Source organism: Schistocerca gregaria, chromosome 3 (assembly GCF_023897955.1).
Source record: "Schistocerca gregaria isolate iqSchGreg1 chromosome 3, iqSchGreg1.2, whole genome shotgun sequence".
In the NCBI taxonomy this organism is placed as follows: Eukaryota; Metazoa; Arthropoda; class Insecta; order Orthoptera; family Acrididae; genus Schistocerca; species Schistocerca gregaria.
This window is the reverse complement of record NC_064922.1, coordinates 596,509,252-596,525,949: the sequence shown is the minus strand read 5'-3', so window position 1 is coordinate 596,525,949 and position 16,698 is coordinate 596,509,252. Positions and strand designations below refer to the sequence as shown.

Sequence of the window (16,698 nt, the reverse complement as noted above, 5' to 3'; positions counted from 1 at the left end):
AATGTTGTCTACTCCCGGGGCCTTGTTTCGAATCGGGTCGTTCAGTGCTCTGTCAAACTCTTCACGCGGTATCGTATCTCCCATTTCATATTCATATTCATCCTCTTCCATTTCCATAATATTGTCCTGAAGTACATTGCCCTTGTATAGACCCTCTGTATACTCCTTCCACCTTTCTGCCTTCCCTTCTTTGCTTAGAACTGTTTCCATCTGAGCTCTTTATATTCATACAAGTGGTTCTCTTTTCTCCAAAGGTCTCTTTAATATTCCTGTAGGCTGTATTATCTTACCCATAATGAGATAAGCCTCTACATCCTTACATATGTCCTCTAGCTATCCCTGCTTAGCCATTTTGCACTTTGTGTCGATCTCATTTTTGAGACGTTTGTATTCCTTTTTGCCAGCTTCATTTACTGCATTGTTATATTCTCTCCTTTCATCAATTAAATTCAATATTTCTTCTGTTACCCAAGGATTTCTACTAGCCCTCGTCTTTTTACCTACTTGATCCTCTGCTGCCTTCACTACTTCATCCCTCAAAGCTACCCATTCTTCTTCTACTGTATTTCTTTCCCCCATTCCTGTCAATTGTTACCTTATGCTCTCCCTGAAACTCTGGACAACCTCTGGTTTAGTCAGTTTATCCAGGTCCCATCTCCTTAAATTCCCACCTTTTTGTAGTTTCTTCAGTTGTAATCTATAGTTTATAACCAATAGATTGTGGTCAGAGTCCACATTTGCCCCTGGAAATGTCTTACAATTTAAAATCTTGTTCCTAAATCTCTTTTACCATTATATAATCTATCTGAAACCTGTCAGTATCTCCAGGGTTCTTCCATGTATACAACCTTCTTTTATGATTCTTGAACCAAGTGTTAGCTATGATTAAGTTATGCTCTGTGCAAAATTCTATCAGGCGGCTTCCTCTTCCATTTCTTAGCCCCAATCCATATTCATCTACTATGTTTCCTTCTCTCCCTTTTCCTACTGTCGAATTCCAGTCACCCATGACTATTAAATTTTCGTCTCCCTTCACTACCTGAATAATTTATTTTATCTCATCATATATTTCTTCAATTTCTTCATCATCTGCAGAGCTAGTTGGCATATAAACCTGTACTACTTTAGTAGGCATGGGCTTCGTATCTATCTTGGCCACAATAATGCGTTCACTATGCTGTTTGTAGTAGCTTACCCACTCCTGTTTTTTTTTTTTTTTTTTTTTTTTTTTTTTTTTTTTTTTTTATTCATTATTAAACTGACTCCTGCATTACTCCTATTTGATTTTGTATTTATAACCCTGTATTCGCCTGACCAAAAGTCTTGTTCCTCCTGCCAGCGAACTTCACTAATTCTCACTGTATCTAACTTTAACCTATCCATTTCCCTTTTTAAATTTTCTAACCTACCTGCCCGATTAAGGGATCTGACATTCCACGCTCCGATCCATAGAACGCCAGTTTTCTTTCTCCTGATAACGATGTCATCTTGAGTATTCCCCACCCGGAGATCCGAATGGGGGACTATTTTACCCTGGAATATTTTATCCAAGAGGACGCCATCATCATTTAACTATACAGTAAAGCTTCATGCCCTCAGCAAAAATTACGGCTGTAGTTTCCCCTTGTTTTCAGCTGTTCGCAGTACCAGCGCAGCGAGGCCGTTTTGGTTAGTGTTACAAGGCCAGATCAGTCAATCATCCAGACTGTTGCCCCTGCAACTACTGAAAAGGCTTCTCCCCCTCTTCAGGAACCACATGTTTGTCTGGCCTCTCAACAGATACTCCTCCGTTGTGGTGCACCTAACATAGGAGCTCAAAATAACTAGCAAAGCCCTTCTCATGTGTGCCTAGTCAGAACCTACTGGGTAGTGGCCACTTGACCACCCTGGGTGAATGAGAATGGGCAGACTGGTAGTCCCAGTGAAGGGCTCTCTACCTCAACCCGCTACTCGCCCTATATGTCTATTGGTGTTATTGGACTAGGTTATGCAATGGTTAAGGCACTGGTTTATAATTACGCAAGAACAGAATTCAAATTGCCATCTAACCATTAAGAATAAGGTTTCCTCTAATTTGCATAACTCAGTTCATGCAAACTGACAAAAAACAGATGTATGATTATCAGAATATATGAGAGACTCAGTGGAAAATTTCAAATAGAACAGAAACAGGGAAATCTTCAGACATGAAAGTAACTTAGTACATGCTGCAGTTGAGTGTTATAAACTATTACTGTTCACATTGTATACAAAGAATCTCGTGGAGTATACCAGAAGCTTCATCAAGCTGTTTTTGGGTGATGCTTTAGTATAATACAAAGTCACAGTGCTAAAAAATTGTAACAAAATGCAAGAAGACCTTTGGATGATTGACACTTTAGGGTTCAGCAAACAGCAGTTGACACTGAACATAAACAAATTAACATTATTATGTATGTCGACAATAAGTTCCATTTTGTTCGATGACAAATTTGCCAATCAATCACTGGAAGCATTTAACACCCATTAAACCTACTGGGATTTGTGTGCAGAACAATAAAGTGGAGTGACCACATAAAACTGCATGCATGAAAGGTAGATGCCAGATAGATTAATTGGAAGAATTCTCAGAAAGTTGTTCATTCACAAAGGATGTAGCTTAGAAAACTCTTTTTCAGCTGGTACTTGGCTATCTGGGACCTACACCAAATACCACGAGATAGAGGAAATAGAAAAGATCCAAAGAAGAACTCTGCATTTTGTCACAGCTCCCTTTGAAGAAAGGAAAAAAAGGTAAAGCTGTACCATGCACGGTCGTGCTGGTGGTGGTATTCTGTCGCCATCCTCCCACCTGTGAACTTACATACCCAGCCAGCTTAGTTGGGACCTACAGTTTATTGTGAATCAGAATGATAGAGCAGCTTAGCATTTCTCACATTAACAAATGGCACCAGAGGTTAAAGAAGTGGTAAGTGACAGAAAAAATTTTAGGACTGACTGAACCTGTGACCCTTGGATTTTTATTCTGTAACTGTACCTCTGAGACACCAAGACTTTTAATAACTGAAAATGTGTCATAGAAGTTATCATCTAACTTGATTGTCAGACACCAGAAAAGAGACCGTGTGGTTTACTGTAGAAATTCATAGCCCATACATTTCTACAAGTCAATCGATATATTGCTACCTCCTACATATATCTTGTGAAAAGATGATGAGAGTAAAGTTTCATGTCACTGTGAAAGACCTAGGTGCAAGGCATCCCATACATCCTCCAAATATTACCTGTTGTTACAGGCATCTCCAATCCCTTAAAAAGCAGGGCTATCTGTGAGAGCACCCATGTGAATGTGATCTACCAACTTCGCTAAATCCACTGTGCAGCATTCTGTGTGCACACTACTGCTAACAAGATGGCCATCTGCATGAATGGCCACAGCCACACTGTGGCTAAGAGGCAGCTGGCTTGTCTGGTTGCTGAGTATGCCACACAGGACATTGTACTTCGCTTCAGTGAATGCTCCACAGTTTCCACTGTCTAGATTCTTGCCACCAAGACCTTCTTTTCTGAATTGTACAGGGAGATTTCTTTGTGCAACATCTACTTCATTCTTGTTAACTCTCCCAGTCTCAACCCTTGCTCTTTACCAAGCGAGGTGGCGCAGTGGTTAGCACACTGGACTCGCATTCGGGAGGATGAAGGTTCAATCCCCTCTCCAGCCATCCTGATTTAGGTTTTCCGTGATTTCCCTAAATCATTTCAGGCAAATGCCGGGATGGTTCCTTTGAAAGGGCACGGCCGATTTCCTTCCCAATCCTTCCCTAACCCGAGCTTCCGCTCCGTCTCTAATGACCTCGTTGTCGATGGGACGTTAAACACTAACCACCACCATCACCTTGCTCTTTGCTAGTCTCTGTCCTCCTGTCCTCTGCCTGATTGATCTCACTCCACACACACACACACACACACACACACACACACACACACACACACACACACACACACATTTCTGGCTCCACCTCCCATCTGCCCCCAACACAGTTGTGTAGTCCATTCTTATCTCTGTTCTCCTCTCTTCCCTTCCCCTCCCCCACAGCTTAGCCTCCTGACATGGAGCCTAGAAGCACACCATCCTGTCCCACTGCATCCTTTCCAAGTCCCACAGGCAGCACTACAGCATCTCCTTCCACCCCTAACCTGCTATACATCCTCCTCATCCCCTGCCTCTTCTGTACCCCTGCTTCTCACCCTAGCCAAGATCGCTGTTTTGCGCATTTGTGGCCCAGTGCTGGAGATTACTGTCTCTCTCTCTCTCTCTCTCTCTCTCTCTCTCTCTCTCTCTCTCTCTGTGTGTGTGTGTGTGTGTGTGTGTGTGTGTGTGTGTGTGTGTGTGTGTGTGTGTGTGTGTGTGTGTGTGTTTAAATATGTATGTGCTTTCCAAATCTAATGTCTAATGGAGAAGTTTGTCTAATGGCTTAATGTACTTTTATATGTGCTTGTCCACTACTCGATACCTCCTTTATGTGGTGAGTAGCAGTCTAACATAGTTTATATTGTTGTTTGATAACTTTTGGAGAAAGGTGCTTTGTTTGTAGTCTTGAAGCAAACAGCCCTTGAGCAAAATTCTTAAAACAAAATTTCCCTTTTGTATACATGTAATTTATTAAAAGTGCAGTCTTCAGACGAAGTGTGGTATGAGATGCTAGCTTTCTTTTATACCTTTCCTCTCTGTAAGGGTTGATGTGCCATAGAATTCAATTAATTGTAATATACAAGAGACTAACTATTTAATTAGTTACTGATTGTGGCCTGTAACTCCTCATTTGTGTTGATAAGTTGCACTTCAAATTCTTTTTCCTTTTTTTACAAAACAGAAGGAAGTCCATGTGGAAATGTGGAGTGTAAGGCAGCTAATGAATGGCCTTCCATCTGAAACTCTTAAGGGGGAGTTCCTTGTCACTACTGCAATGCAAAAGCAAGCTCTGTCATGGAGGGGTGCAAAGTTGATGATATTTCTGTGCAATTATTCTGGATTAATTTTCATAGATGTTAAAGATTTTTGCAGAATAAGACTATGGTGACTTTTGTCCCAGGTTCCACATTATAAACAGCAATACTACTTAACAGTTGCCTCAGTCACTCTTAGAAAAGAGCCATCATTTTCTCACTTTCTCTACCCCTTCCTCCCCCCATCCCCATTTCCCTACCTTCCCTGAAATGGTGCTGGAGGAATGCTAAGCTTGTGCTAGTAAGTACATATGATGGCCACACATAATATACGTCTTAAACCCAAATTTCTCATGCGGGCATGTGTAAAACTGATGGGAGTGTTGCTAGTTAGCTTGAAAATTGTGGCCTGTCATCATTAACAAGTTTTGTGATCCACTTGTTCCATAAGATCAGTAGATACCACAGACTTCTTTTGCTGGTGATCTGCATCACAAATATCTGCACATTATGCTGACAAGATCCTTCATTGCTACAACCAATTTGTCACTTGTGAACTTTTACATCACACTCATTCTCAGATGTAGTATGTTCTGTAGCAAGAAAGTGAATGATCCCACTCAGTTCTCATTTTGCAGGGGACTTAATTGTGAACTTTACCATGTATAATTAGCATCAGTTGTGGTATTAGAAAGTACAGATTGGTTGCACTGAAGTTTGCTTCATGTTACATTCTGTTTCTATTTGGGGGGGGGGGGGGTGGAGGAGAAGTGTTTCCCAAACTCTTTGCCTTGGATTCAGCATTTGAATTTGTAATATAAAAACATAACTCACTGTCCAGCCAAGTATAGTGTTTTGTGTATAAATATACATTAGAAAACATTTATTGGAGTGCACAAAACTATGAATAATGTTAAAAACTTGTTTGTTTGTAGGTTTGTAGATTAAAGGGACCAAACTGCATGGTTATCAGTCCCACAGTTTGGTTGTCAGACTAGTAATCACTGATGAATACAGTAGACCACTTTTTACTTTGATTTCTTTTTTTAACTAAGTGGTAAAGTACTGGACTACAGATTATAAGTTCTGTGGTTTGTGCCCCACCCATGTCTAGGGTTTTTATGTCTTACGGGTCACTTTGTTCACCTCTAGCAATGATTGAAAATATAAAAAGTGCCAAGTTGCACCATGATTGGAGCCCCTATTGAGCCGTAAGTCCCCTTATCACAGCTATATAAATCATTTCAGTGGTTGGAGGAAGGCATCAGCATACCACCATCAATAAGACCATGCAACATTTTTTTTCCCCATGCAGATATTTTGTGGATTGTCTTGAAAGAAACCTCTTTTTGGCCAGCCAGCTGTTTTCAGCAGTCAAAGCATGATGCATTTCATATTACTCTGATGATGCCATCATTTCTCTCCTTCAGGCATGGCAATTGGATTTTCACTTAACAGAGTATTAAAACCTTAATATTCACTGAATATACTCATTATAGGACTAGTAATATGTGATAAATTTGTTATTAATTCACAAGTACTTTTAGTAAAACCAAGTTTGAATGTGCTGCAGTCAGGGTAGTATCCTCACAAAGAACCCTTAACAAAATTTATTCTCTCACACATACATTGACTTTTGTCTTACACCTGTTAAAGCTAAGTTCTTTACTTCTGCAGGCCTCTGTTCATTGCCCCTCTCACTTCATTGCAACATGCATAGATGGAAAATTAGAAGAGAATGGGCTGTTATTAACATGTTTCATACAGTTTTTTTAAAATTTTTTTATTGGATCCACTGTGTTTTGGCATTCATTTGAAAAACATCTGGGAAGCATGTTGTTCAGAGACTGATTACACCCAATGCATACTGCTAAACTAAGAGGGTTGAATGAAAAGTAATGCCTTTACCTTCATTAATTGGGTTTGGATGGGAATTTTTTAATAAATCAAATGCAGAAATAATCCTTAGAATGTGATCTTTAATTACCAATATTCACTTTTCCACATAATCACCAAGAAGTTGGATACATTTCTACCAACGATGAATAAGTTTTCTGAAACAGTCATGGAAGAAGTCGACACACTGTTTCCGCAACCACAGTCTCACAGTTCTCTCAATGTCTTCATCAGAAGCATAATAGTGTCTCTACAGCTCGTCTTTCATTATCAGGAACAGATGGAAGTCAGATGGTGCTAAATCTGTTCTGTATGGAGGATGCTGTACTGTGGTGAGATTCAGTGTCTGAAGCTCTGCTGTGCTGGCACATGCAGTGTGTGGTTTGGCATTGTCATGCTCCAGAAAAACATTTCCCTTTCCCTTTTGGACCATTGTTTGCTGTTGTGTCAGAGTTCGCAGCATTGTGATGTAACGCTCTGAATTTATTGCTGTTCCACAATCAAGAAAATCGACATGGATAACAACATCTGTGTCTCAGAACACTGTGACCATGATTTTTCCAGCTGAGGGCTTCATCTTGAATTTCTTTTCTGGGGTGAGTCCTTGTGTCGATATTCCATAGACTGACGTTTTGTCTCCGAGTCTTAATGGTGTACCCACATTTCGTCTCCTGCCACAGTTGAATGGAAAAAGGCATCACCTTCATTCTCATAATGTGAGAGGAGTTCCTGGCAAATTTCAAATCCGTGTGCTTTCATTTCAGTAGTCAGCATCTGGGGTACTCAGCATGCACATATCTTCAGATAGCCAAGTGAAGCAATAATAAGCAATAATTTGACCCACACATTCTTATGAAATGCTGATTGTGCTTGCAATTTCTCTCTGAGTGACAGACAATCATCCTGAAACAATATGTCAACATTTTGCTTGTGAAACTTGGTGGTTGCTGTCACGGGACGTCCAACTCTTTGTTTGTCGCGCAGGTCAGATGTTCCCACCTCAACATCTTTAAATTCACTCATCCAGTGACACACAGTACTCACATCAACACGATCACCATAAACTGCTTTCATTCTCTGATGAATTTCATTTCGGGTGCACCTTCTGCTGTCAAGAATTCAATGACTGCACATTGCTTAAATTGCATTGGCTGACTGTCTGCACAGGGTTCCATACTTAACACTGTAACAACGCAACCGTTCACTGCTAAGGCTTCCCACCAACTGGGGCTGGAGAGAAGAGGCTGTGGAACAAGCCAGTACCTGCTGCATACCAATGCTGCCAACTGTTGAAGAGTTACGAAGGTGGAAACACTACTTTTCAGTTGACCCTCTTAAGGTCCCTTCATGCACCACCATCAAAATGGCAGAATGTAAAACAACTGTACACATCCATTACCCAGTTACTGAGCATGCACTGCAGCGTACTCCAGAGACCTGTCTGTATGCTGCACCACATAGGCCATTTGGATACTCACAACCAGCATCACTTTCCTGAACTCCATACAAGAGAACTTGGTCTCTGACATATCCTCTCACTCTGCCACCCTTTTGGATTAAACCTGAGTTAGCCTACCCTCCACAATTCCTCGATAAGTCTTTACTGGATCTTTAATTTTTAGATGTCTTTTTTATTTGTGTACTTCTATGCCTTGTTTCTCCCCCTCTGCCGTCCTCTCCCTCCCTTTACTCAGTTTGTCACACCTTAAGTTTTTCCCTTTTATTCAGTCTCTACTTCTCAGTCTCTTCTGCCACAACTCTCTCTATCTCTGTCTCAATTCTCGTCAAATTTGCATTGAGAATTATTCAGTAAAATTCAATTTTTTGTGTTAAATAGGGAAAGCTATAGCAGTTTCTATGCTCTGTAGATGTATCTCTTTATGTGCTCACTCTTGTTACCATTTCAGAAGAAATTGTTTTGAGGTTTTATGTAGCTAGCATCTTTCTAATTTTCTATTCACCGAGGGCCAAATTATTGCTTCTGTGTTTACATCCATACAGATCAATTGTATTTCACGCTTGCACCAATTTTCTTCTTCCTTACTTTTTCTTATAAAAACTGATTAGAACAACATATCCCTCCTCTTCTTAGGTTACCATACTTAAATTCTACCAGTTATTTTACCAAGAGTAACTGTTTTTAGAGCACAATTCTTAAGTTTTTGACTGTTACTTTATCAGTAGAAATTATCAGAGACAAAGACATGAACTGAAATGTTTTTAGAGCACAATTCTTAAGTTTTTGACTGTTACTTTATCAGTAGAAATTATCAGAGACAAAGACATGAACTGAAATGGAAATAAGCAACAGAAAATTACCTGACAAAGGTAAAACATCAGTATTTGTATTTACAATGTATGAAAAATAATAAAAGCATATAATAATATGTGATGATGGCTCAGTTGTAGTATATGTGTAAAGAAGCAGCAAAATTTGTGATGGAAATGAGTAAGAGTTGCTCATTTCTTACTGATCAAGCCTTAGGTAAATAAGTCAGAATGTGCGTAAAAAAAGGAAATCAGCTTTTAATGGGCATTTCACTTATATGTTCTGAGACATAGGTTGTGAAAGTATGTTAAGTGTTTCAGAAATATGCTTTGCTATTTGTGTATAATGTACAGTGCAACTTGATATCCTGCATGCATACACAGCTGCACCTATTTGACAGTGACAGATTTTTCAACATCTGTTGTGAGTTTAGTGGAGTTCTTTTTCTTTCTTTGTTTTCAGTTTGCAAACCTGCATGAGCACCTAGTAGTGATTTAATGGCTGCCTATATAAATCGCTCATTGTCTCAAATGGCTGGAGATGGCCCTTCAATAAGGGGGTCATCTTTGGTTGGAGGGCCTGGTGGTGATACAAGAAACTTACATGACTCAACTTCTCCACTACAGATATTCGTCAAAGCCAAAAAGAAGATCAATGGAATATTTGTGGAAATTGAAGACTATGTCAGGAATACAGCTTCATATATGCAAAGTAAGTATGGTTCCAGTGTACTGATGGTATTTATATGCTGGTTACTATTCTGTTGTTTCTGTGCAATAAATGGTTTTCAGTACTCTCTGGTATTTTATTGCACATACAGACTTTGTAATGTGCTTTATTGTGTCTTGGTGTTATTTTTAGCATGCTCCACACACACACACACACACACACACACACACACACACACACACACAAATGTAATCACGTGGCACGAAGGTGGTAACCATTATCTGAGAGAAAGAAAATACCTTTTCTGAATTATTTGGTGTAAATAAAATTTATCTGAAGATAATTTGGTAAAGAAAGATAAAGAGATACTTCTAAAAAAGGTGACATAAATCATTGCTATCACATGTGATATGTTATCATTTGCATGTTATCAGCATATTTGTTGAATTTAATTCACAGTGCAGATTGTATTTATGGTGATGGTGGTTTTGTGGTGTCTTTTGTCTAGTGTGTGTGGTGTCCTTAACATCTTTGAATAAATAAGCTGTTTCATATGTAGTTAGTGACATAAATATCATAACAAATCACAGTAGTCTTGTTAGTTATGTGACAGGTTTCTGCTCACGTGAAAGGCAGTGGGATGGTTGCCACACGCAATTAAAATATAAGAATTTCCATATGTATGGTGCTTTATGTGTGACGCAAGTGCAGGCTCATAGTTTGCACGAGATGTGTACCGGTTAGTTCCCCGTACAGCTGTTGAATGAAAGCTCGTATCATCTTCCCCATGTTTAACGCGAGCTAAGATCCTATGTGATTAAATTAAGCTTTCCTTTAATTAAAGCAAGTGTTCAAAATGGCATTTCTCGGGACCAAAGCAGTCTTGATACCTTCAGTGAACACATTCACACATTCTTCAGATTTCATCCTTGAATTCACAAGTTGAATACACTGATCAGTTATGAACATTCTGACCATTGATCTACTATAGATACACTCATGCCCTAGTGTCCCCTAGCAGGGAATGACTCCTAGTCACACACATGCATGATGTAAATAGTATTAGTGAGCTTGCTGTCCGTATGTAGAATGGGAAGACGCACAATCTATCCAAGTGTGTCCGAGGGCAGATTTTAACGGCCTGGAGACTCGGCATGAGCATTTCGAAACTGGACGACCTGTTGGGTGTTCCAGGACGGCTGTGGTGAGTGTCTTCAACACGTGGCGGACCAAGATGAAACCATGTCCAGATGTCACAGAGTAGGGCGGCCACCCATCGTTACGGACGTCAGACATCGTAGGCTGGGTAGACTGGTAAAACAGGACAGGTGGCATTCTGTGGTGGACGCAGACTTTAATTCTGGGCAGAAAACAAGTGTGTGTGTGTGTGTGTGTGTGTGTAAGCACACCGTACACCAAACAATCCTGACGATACATGCATGTGCCAATGTTAACACCGTGACATCAGTAACTACGACTGAAATGTGCGACGCAGACTTTAATTCTGGGCAGAAAACAAGTGTGTGTGTGTGTGTGTGTGTGTGTGTGTGTGTGTGTGTGCGTGTGTGTGTGTGTGTGTGTGTGTGTGTAAGCACACCGTACACCAAACAATCCTGACGATACATGCATGTGCCAATGTTAACACCGTGACATCAGTAACTACGACTGAAATGTGCACCTGACTGTTGGCAGTGGACTGGTGTAGTGGCAGTGTGTTGGATGGTCTGAGGAATCCCGATACTTTCATCATCATGCCAATGGGAGGCCACTAATTCATCATTTTCCAGGGGAACAGCTCCTTGACATGTGTACCAGGGGACAGAGACAAGCTGGAGGTGGCTCCTTCATGCTCTGGGGAACATTCAAATGGGCATCCATGGGTCCAGTGGAGCTCGTGCAAGGCACCATGGTGGTCAAGGAGTATAGTTCACTGGTTGTAGACCACGTACATCCCTTCACTATGATCATGGTTCCTGATAACAGTGGCATTTTTCAGCAAGATACTGTGCCATGTTACAAGGTTGAAATGTGATGGAGTGGTTTGAGGAACACAGCGGCGAGTGCCAATTGATGTGCTGGCTCTCTAACTTGTCAGATCTGAACGTGATTTAACACGTATGGGATGTGACTGAATGTGACATGAGAGCTTATCACCCCCTCTCTGGAATTTACGGGAATTACGTGACTTGTGTATGCAGACATTGTGCCAACTCCCTTCTGAGATGTACCAAGGCCTCATTGCTCCCACGCAACGACACTTCACTGCCGTTATCTGTGGCAAAGGTGGACATACCTGCTATTAGATAGGTGGTTTTAATGTTCTACCTGATCAATGTACTGTTTTCCATCTCGACAAGTGTATGAGGGTTGTTTGTGTGCACCATATCTTTTAATATGCTCAAGGGAGTAAAATCTCACCGATTTAACTCTGGGAATAGACGAGGCCAGTCAACTATACTACCTTCAAAAACACACACTGACACTGATGTATTGGCCGTGTGTGCTGTGCATTGTCCTGCACAAAATAACAGTAGGATTATTCATTAACTGTTATTTCCTTGGAAAAAAATGAGGTTGTGGTATATTGTTTACTTATTTATCCAAAGTTGTAGTTTCGTTGAATAGGGCTGGTCAAATAATTCATTTTGAACTAATTGTATGGGACACTCTTATTTTAACATAATGCAGAGGCTTTTGAAGTAACTGAAAATTATATTCAGAACTCCATTGTCTATTGTTATGTGGGTCCATGTACATACCTGGATAATTGCAGCTATGCTTCATTAGAAAGAAGGAACATTTCAGCTCAACCTCTCCATGAGGCACAGATTGCAGTGGCCAGTTGCAGTACTAATGTTGAACCTGACAGTTTCTGAATTCGATATGATATTGCATGCATGTCCGAAGGAACAGGCTCTGCAACAACTACCAGCCATTGTGAAATAAATAAAATGTATTCCCAGTTGCAAACATGGACAACCGTCATCTGTATAATGGAGTGACAACAGTCACCATGAAGCAGGCTCAGGTAGCAATAAGCGGTAAATCTGGGTTCGAGTCTTGGTCTGGCAACAAATTTTTATTGTTGTCATTCCATTATACAGCTGATGGTTGTCCATATTTACAACTGTGAATACATTTCAGCTATCTGAATTGGTCAGGCTGTACACTACCATTACTTTGTAAGATTTCAGTTTGGTTTTGTTTACAGCCTTTTGAGAGCAGATGCTGCTGACACAAAAGTGTGAAGTGCTGAATGGTACAACAATTATCTCACTCTCCTTTCAAAGCCTCCCTCCTTCCTCTTTTTAAATCAATACACTGCCATATACTATTCTGGCTAAGCTAAGGGCTGGACAGTGATCAGTGATTGGAGTCTGCCTGCAGGGTATTAGTTCCTGTGAAACACTGGAGACAGCCCTTGTCAAACATGAACCTATGTATTTAGGAAATTAATGAAACTAGTTTAATTAAGGAAAGACTTAAACATGTCTTTCACCTAGGTGTGCCTGTGGGATTCATAGCTTAAACATTAAACTAGATCTTTGAAATGTACATGTCTGATTAATTTTGTTATTAAGTATCTGTTTAGGGCAGAATATTTAAGGTTCAGTACAAAAGCAAAACTTAGGAACATACTGGAATATCATCACAGTCATATTATTTTGCCTCAACAGCATACAAAAAGATGTTTTTGTTATCAAATTGTTATGAAGGTTCTTCATCAAATTGCAAAGCCATTTATTTGCCTTACTTGCAGATATTTTTGGTAGTCTGCAGAAGTTTTTGTCACATGTACCAGTAACCTTCTCAGAATTTTCTTTGACGTTCATCTGAAGTAAAAATGTTAATTTACTCTCTTTGTGAATAACAGCAACTCACTCTCCTAGCCATGTGAAATACACTCCTGGAAATTGAAATAAGAACACCGTGAATTCATTGTCCCAGGAAGGGGAAACTTTATTGACACATTCCTGGGGCCAGATACATCACATGATCACACTGACAGAACCACAGGCACATAGACACAGGCAACAGATCATGCACAATGTCGGCACTAGTACAGTGTATACCCACCTTTCGCAGCAATGCAGGCTGCTATTCTCCAATGGAGACGATCATAGAGATGCTGGAGTAGTCCTGTGGAACGGCTTGCCATGCCATTTCCACCTGGAGCCTCAGTTGGACCAGCGTTCGTGCTGGACGTGCAGACCGCGTGAGACGACGCTTCATCCAGTCCCAAACATGCTCAATGGGGGACAGATCCGGAGATCTTGCTGGCCAGGGTAGTTGACTTACACCTTCTAGAGCACGTTGGGTGGCACGGGATACATGCGGACGTGCATTGTCCTGTTGGAACAGCAAGTTCCCTTGCCGGTCTAGGAATGGTAGAACGATGGGTTCGATGACGGTTTGGATGTACCGTGCACTATTCAGTGTCCCTCGACGATCACCAGAGGTGTACGGCCAGTGTAGGAGATCGCTCCCCACACCATGATGCCGGGTGTTGGCCCTGTGTGCCTCGGTCGTATGCAGTCCTGATTGTGGCGCTCACCTGCACGGCGCCAAACACGCATACGACCGTCATTGGCACCAAGGAAGAAGCGACTCTCATCGCTGAAGACGACACGTCTGCATTCGTCCCTCCTTTCACGCCTGTCGCGACACCACTGGAGGCGGGCTGCACGATGTTGGGGCGTGAGCGGAAGACGGCCTAACGGTGTGCGGGACCGTAGCCCAGCTTCATGGAGACGGTTGCGAATGGTCCTCGCCGATACCCCTGGAGCAACAGTGTCCCTAATTTGCTGGGAAGTGGCGGTGCGGTCCCCTACGGCACTGTGTAGGATCCTACGGTCTTGGCGTGCATCCGAGCGTCGCTGCGGTCCGGTCCAAGGTCGACGGGCACGTGCACCTTCCGCCGACCACTGGCGACAACATTGATGTACTGTGGAGACCTCACGCCCCACGTGTTGAGCAATTCGGCGGTACGTCCACGCGGCCTCCCGCATGCCCACTATACGCCCTCGCTCAAAGTCCGTCAACTGCACATACGGTTCACGTCCGCGCTGTTGCGGCATGCTACCAGTGTTAAAGACTGCGATGGAGCTCCTTATGCCACGGCAAACTGGCTGACACTAACGGCGGCGGTGCACAAATGCTGCGCAGCTAGCGCCATTCGACGACCAACACCGCGGTTCCTGGTGTGTCCGCTGTGCCGTGCGTGTGATCATTGCTTGTACAGCCCTCTCGCAGTGTCCGGAGCAAGTATGGTGGGTGTGACACACCGGTGTTAATGTGTTCTTTTTTCCATTTCCAGGAGTGTAGTAAGCCAAGCTGTTATCAAACCAATGTTTGGTTTGAACAACACAGTGTTTCACTAGGCATGGTCCTGTTGGAGATGGTATGCTGTTGCCTTCCTCCAAAATGTGAAATGATTTATGCAGTCAGGTACAGGGGGACCACCTATTTAATATGGATACCGAACTGCAGTGTGACACATTTTTTTTTACATTAACTAAAATTAACAGGAGTGAAATAAGTGATAAGTGACAGATAAAAATCCTGACCACAGATCAACCCGAGAGCTGGTACTTTACCGTTGAGCCACCAGGCTGCACTTGTCTGAACTGTTTTGTTATTCTTTGTGTGGAGGATTCAAAGCAGCAGTGGCATGAGAAATTTTCTTTCAAAGATTTGGGTTTCTGTCCCTTGTCTAGAGTACAGCCCATGCTTCTTGAACTTAGGTACTGATACACATCTTAGATCTCATATTTACAAGAAGATGGCGGCCATAATTAGACGGAAATTTGAGTTTGTCAGGAGTTGGGCTACAATGATATATATCAGCATGGAAAATTGTGTAACTCTTAATGTTCATGGATATTGTAATCACAGGTAATTGCTTCATGGGTGTTTTGTTAGGAATACATAATGAATGTGATGATTCTGAATATTTAATTACTGATTGGTATTGTTGCAAAATATATGCTAATGAATTCATGTTAATAGTCACTCCAAACGAACACAGTTTGCAAGAAGTACATGTGGTAGATGCTCCATGCATCAGTACAGTTGGGTAATGTATACACAGAAGGTATAAAATGTGGGAAGATTAGCTGATCAGCTGCGAGGCAAAGCTCCAATTCAGAACAGGACTCCAGTTGAACAATGGAAAGTTGAACTTCGCTTCCTTTTGTGTTGTATGGAAGTTAGTACATGTAATGTGATGATCCTAAGCTTTAGTACCTACTTTTGAGTCTGAGCATCAAGATATATACATATCTGAAGTTGAGTTTTTACAGGTTAAGAACACACATGCAAAGAAATAAACTATAGAAATGTTTTTCAACAACAGATCATACACATTCAGCCACCTGTTATCTACATCTACACACCTCAAAGACTCTTGCCAGAAATTTGATGTCACAGCATCTACATCTACATCTACGTACATACTCCCCAAGCCACCTGACGGTGTGTGGCGGAGGGTACTTTGAGTACCTCTATCGATTCTCCCTTCTATTCCAGTCTTGCATTTTCATGGAAAGAAAGATTGTCAGTATGCCTGTGTGTGGGCTCTAATCTCTCTGATTTTATCGTCATGGTCTCTTCGCGAGATACACGTAGGAGTGAGCAATATACTGCTTGACTCCTCGGTGAAGGTATGTTCTCGAAACTTCAACAAAAGCCCGTTTCAAGCTACTGAGCGTCTCTTGCAGAGTCTTCCACTGGAGTTTATCTATCTCCGTAATGCATTCACGATTACTAAATGATCCTGTAACGAAGCGCGCTGCTCTCCTTTGGATCTTCTCTATCTCTTCTATCAACCATATCTGGTACGGATCCCACACCGGTGAGCAGTATTCAAGCAGTGGGCGTGCAAGTGTACTGTAACCTACTTCCTTTGTTTTCGGACTGCATTTCCTTGGGATTCTTCC

The 16,698-nt window shown here is 41.6% G+C and overlaps 1 protein-coding gene across 12 annotated transcripts in view; it reads left to right on the top strand.

Moving 5' to 3' along the window:
- LOC126353840 (transmembrane GTPase Marf) overlaps nt 1-16,698 on the top strand; it is a 168,800-nt gene that overhangs the window by 34,319 nt on the left and 117,783 nt on the right. For 9 of the 12 annotated variants that reach the window (XM_050002983.1, XM_050002984.1, XM_050002972.1 and 6 more), the window contains one exon: nt 9,554-9,802. In XM_050002983.1, coding sequence (XP_049858940.1) covers nt 9,589-9,802 — 214 coding nt within the window. In that variant the 5' untranslated portion in view covers nt 9,554-9,588. Of the gene's footprint in view, nt 1-2,657; nt 2,948-9,553; nt 9,803-16,698 lie in introns of all 12 variants that reach the window. The other 3 variants (XM_050002973.1, XM_050002978.1, XM_050002982.1) reach the window with 2 other exon arrangements.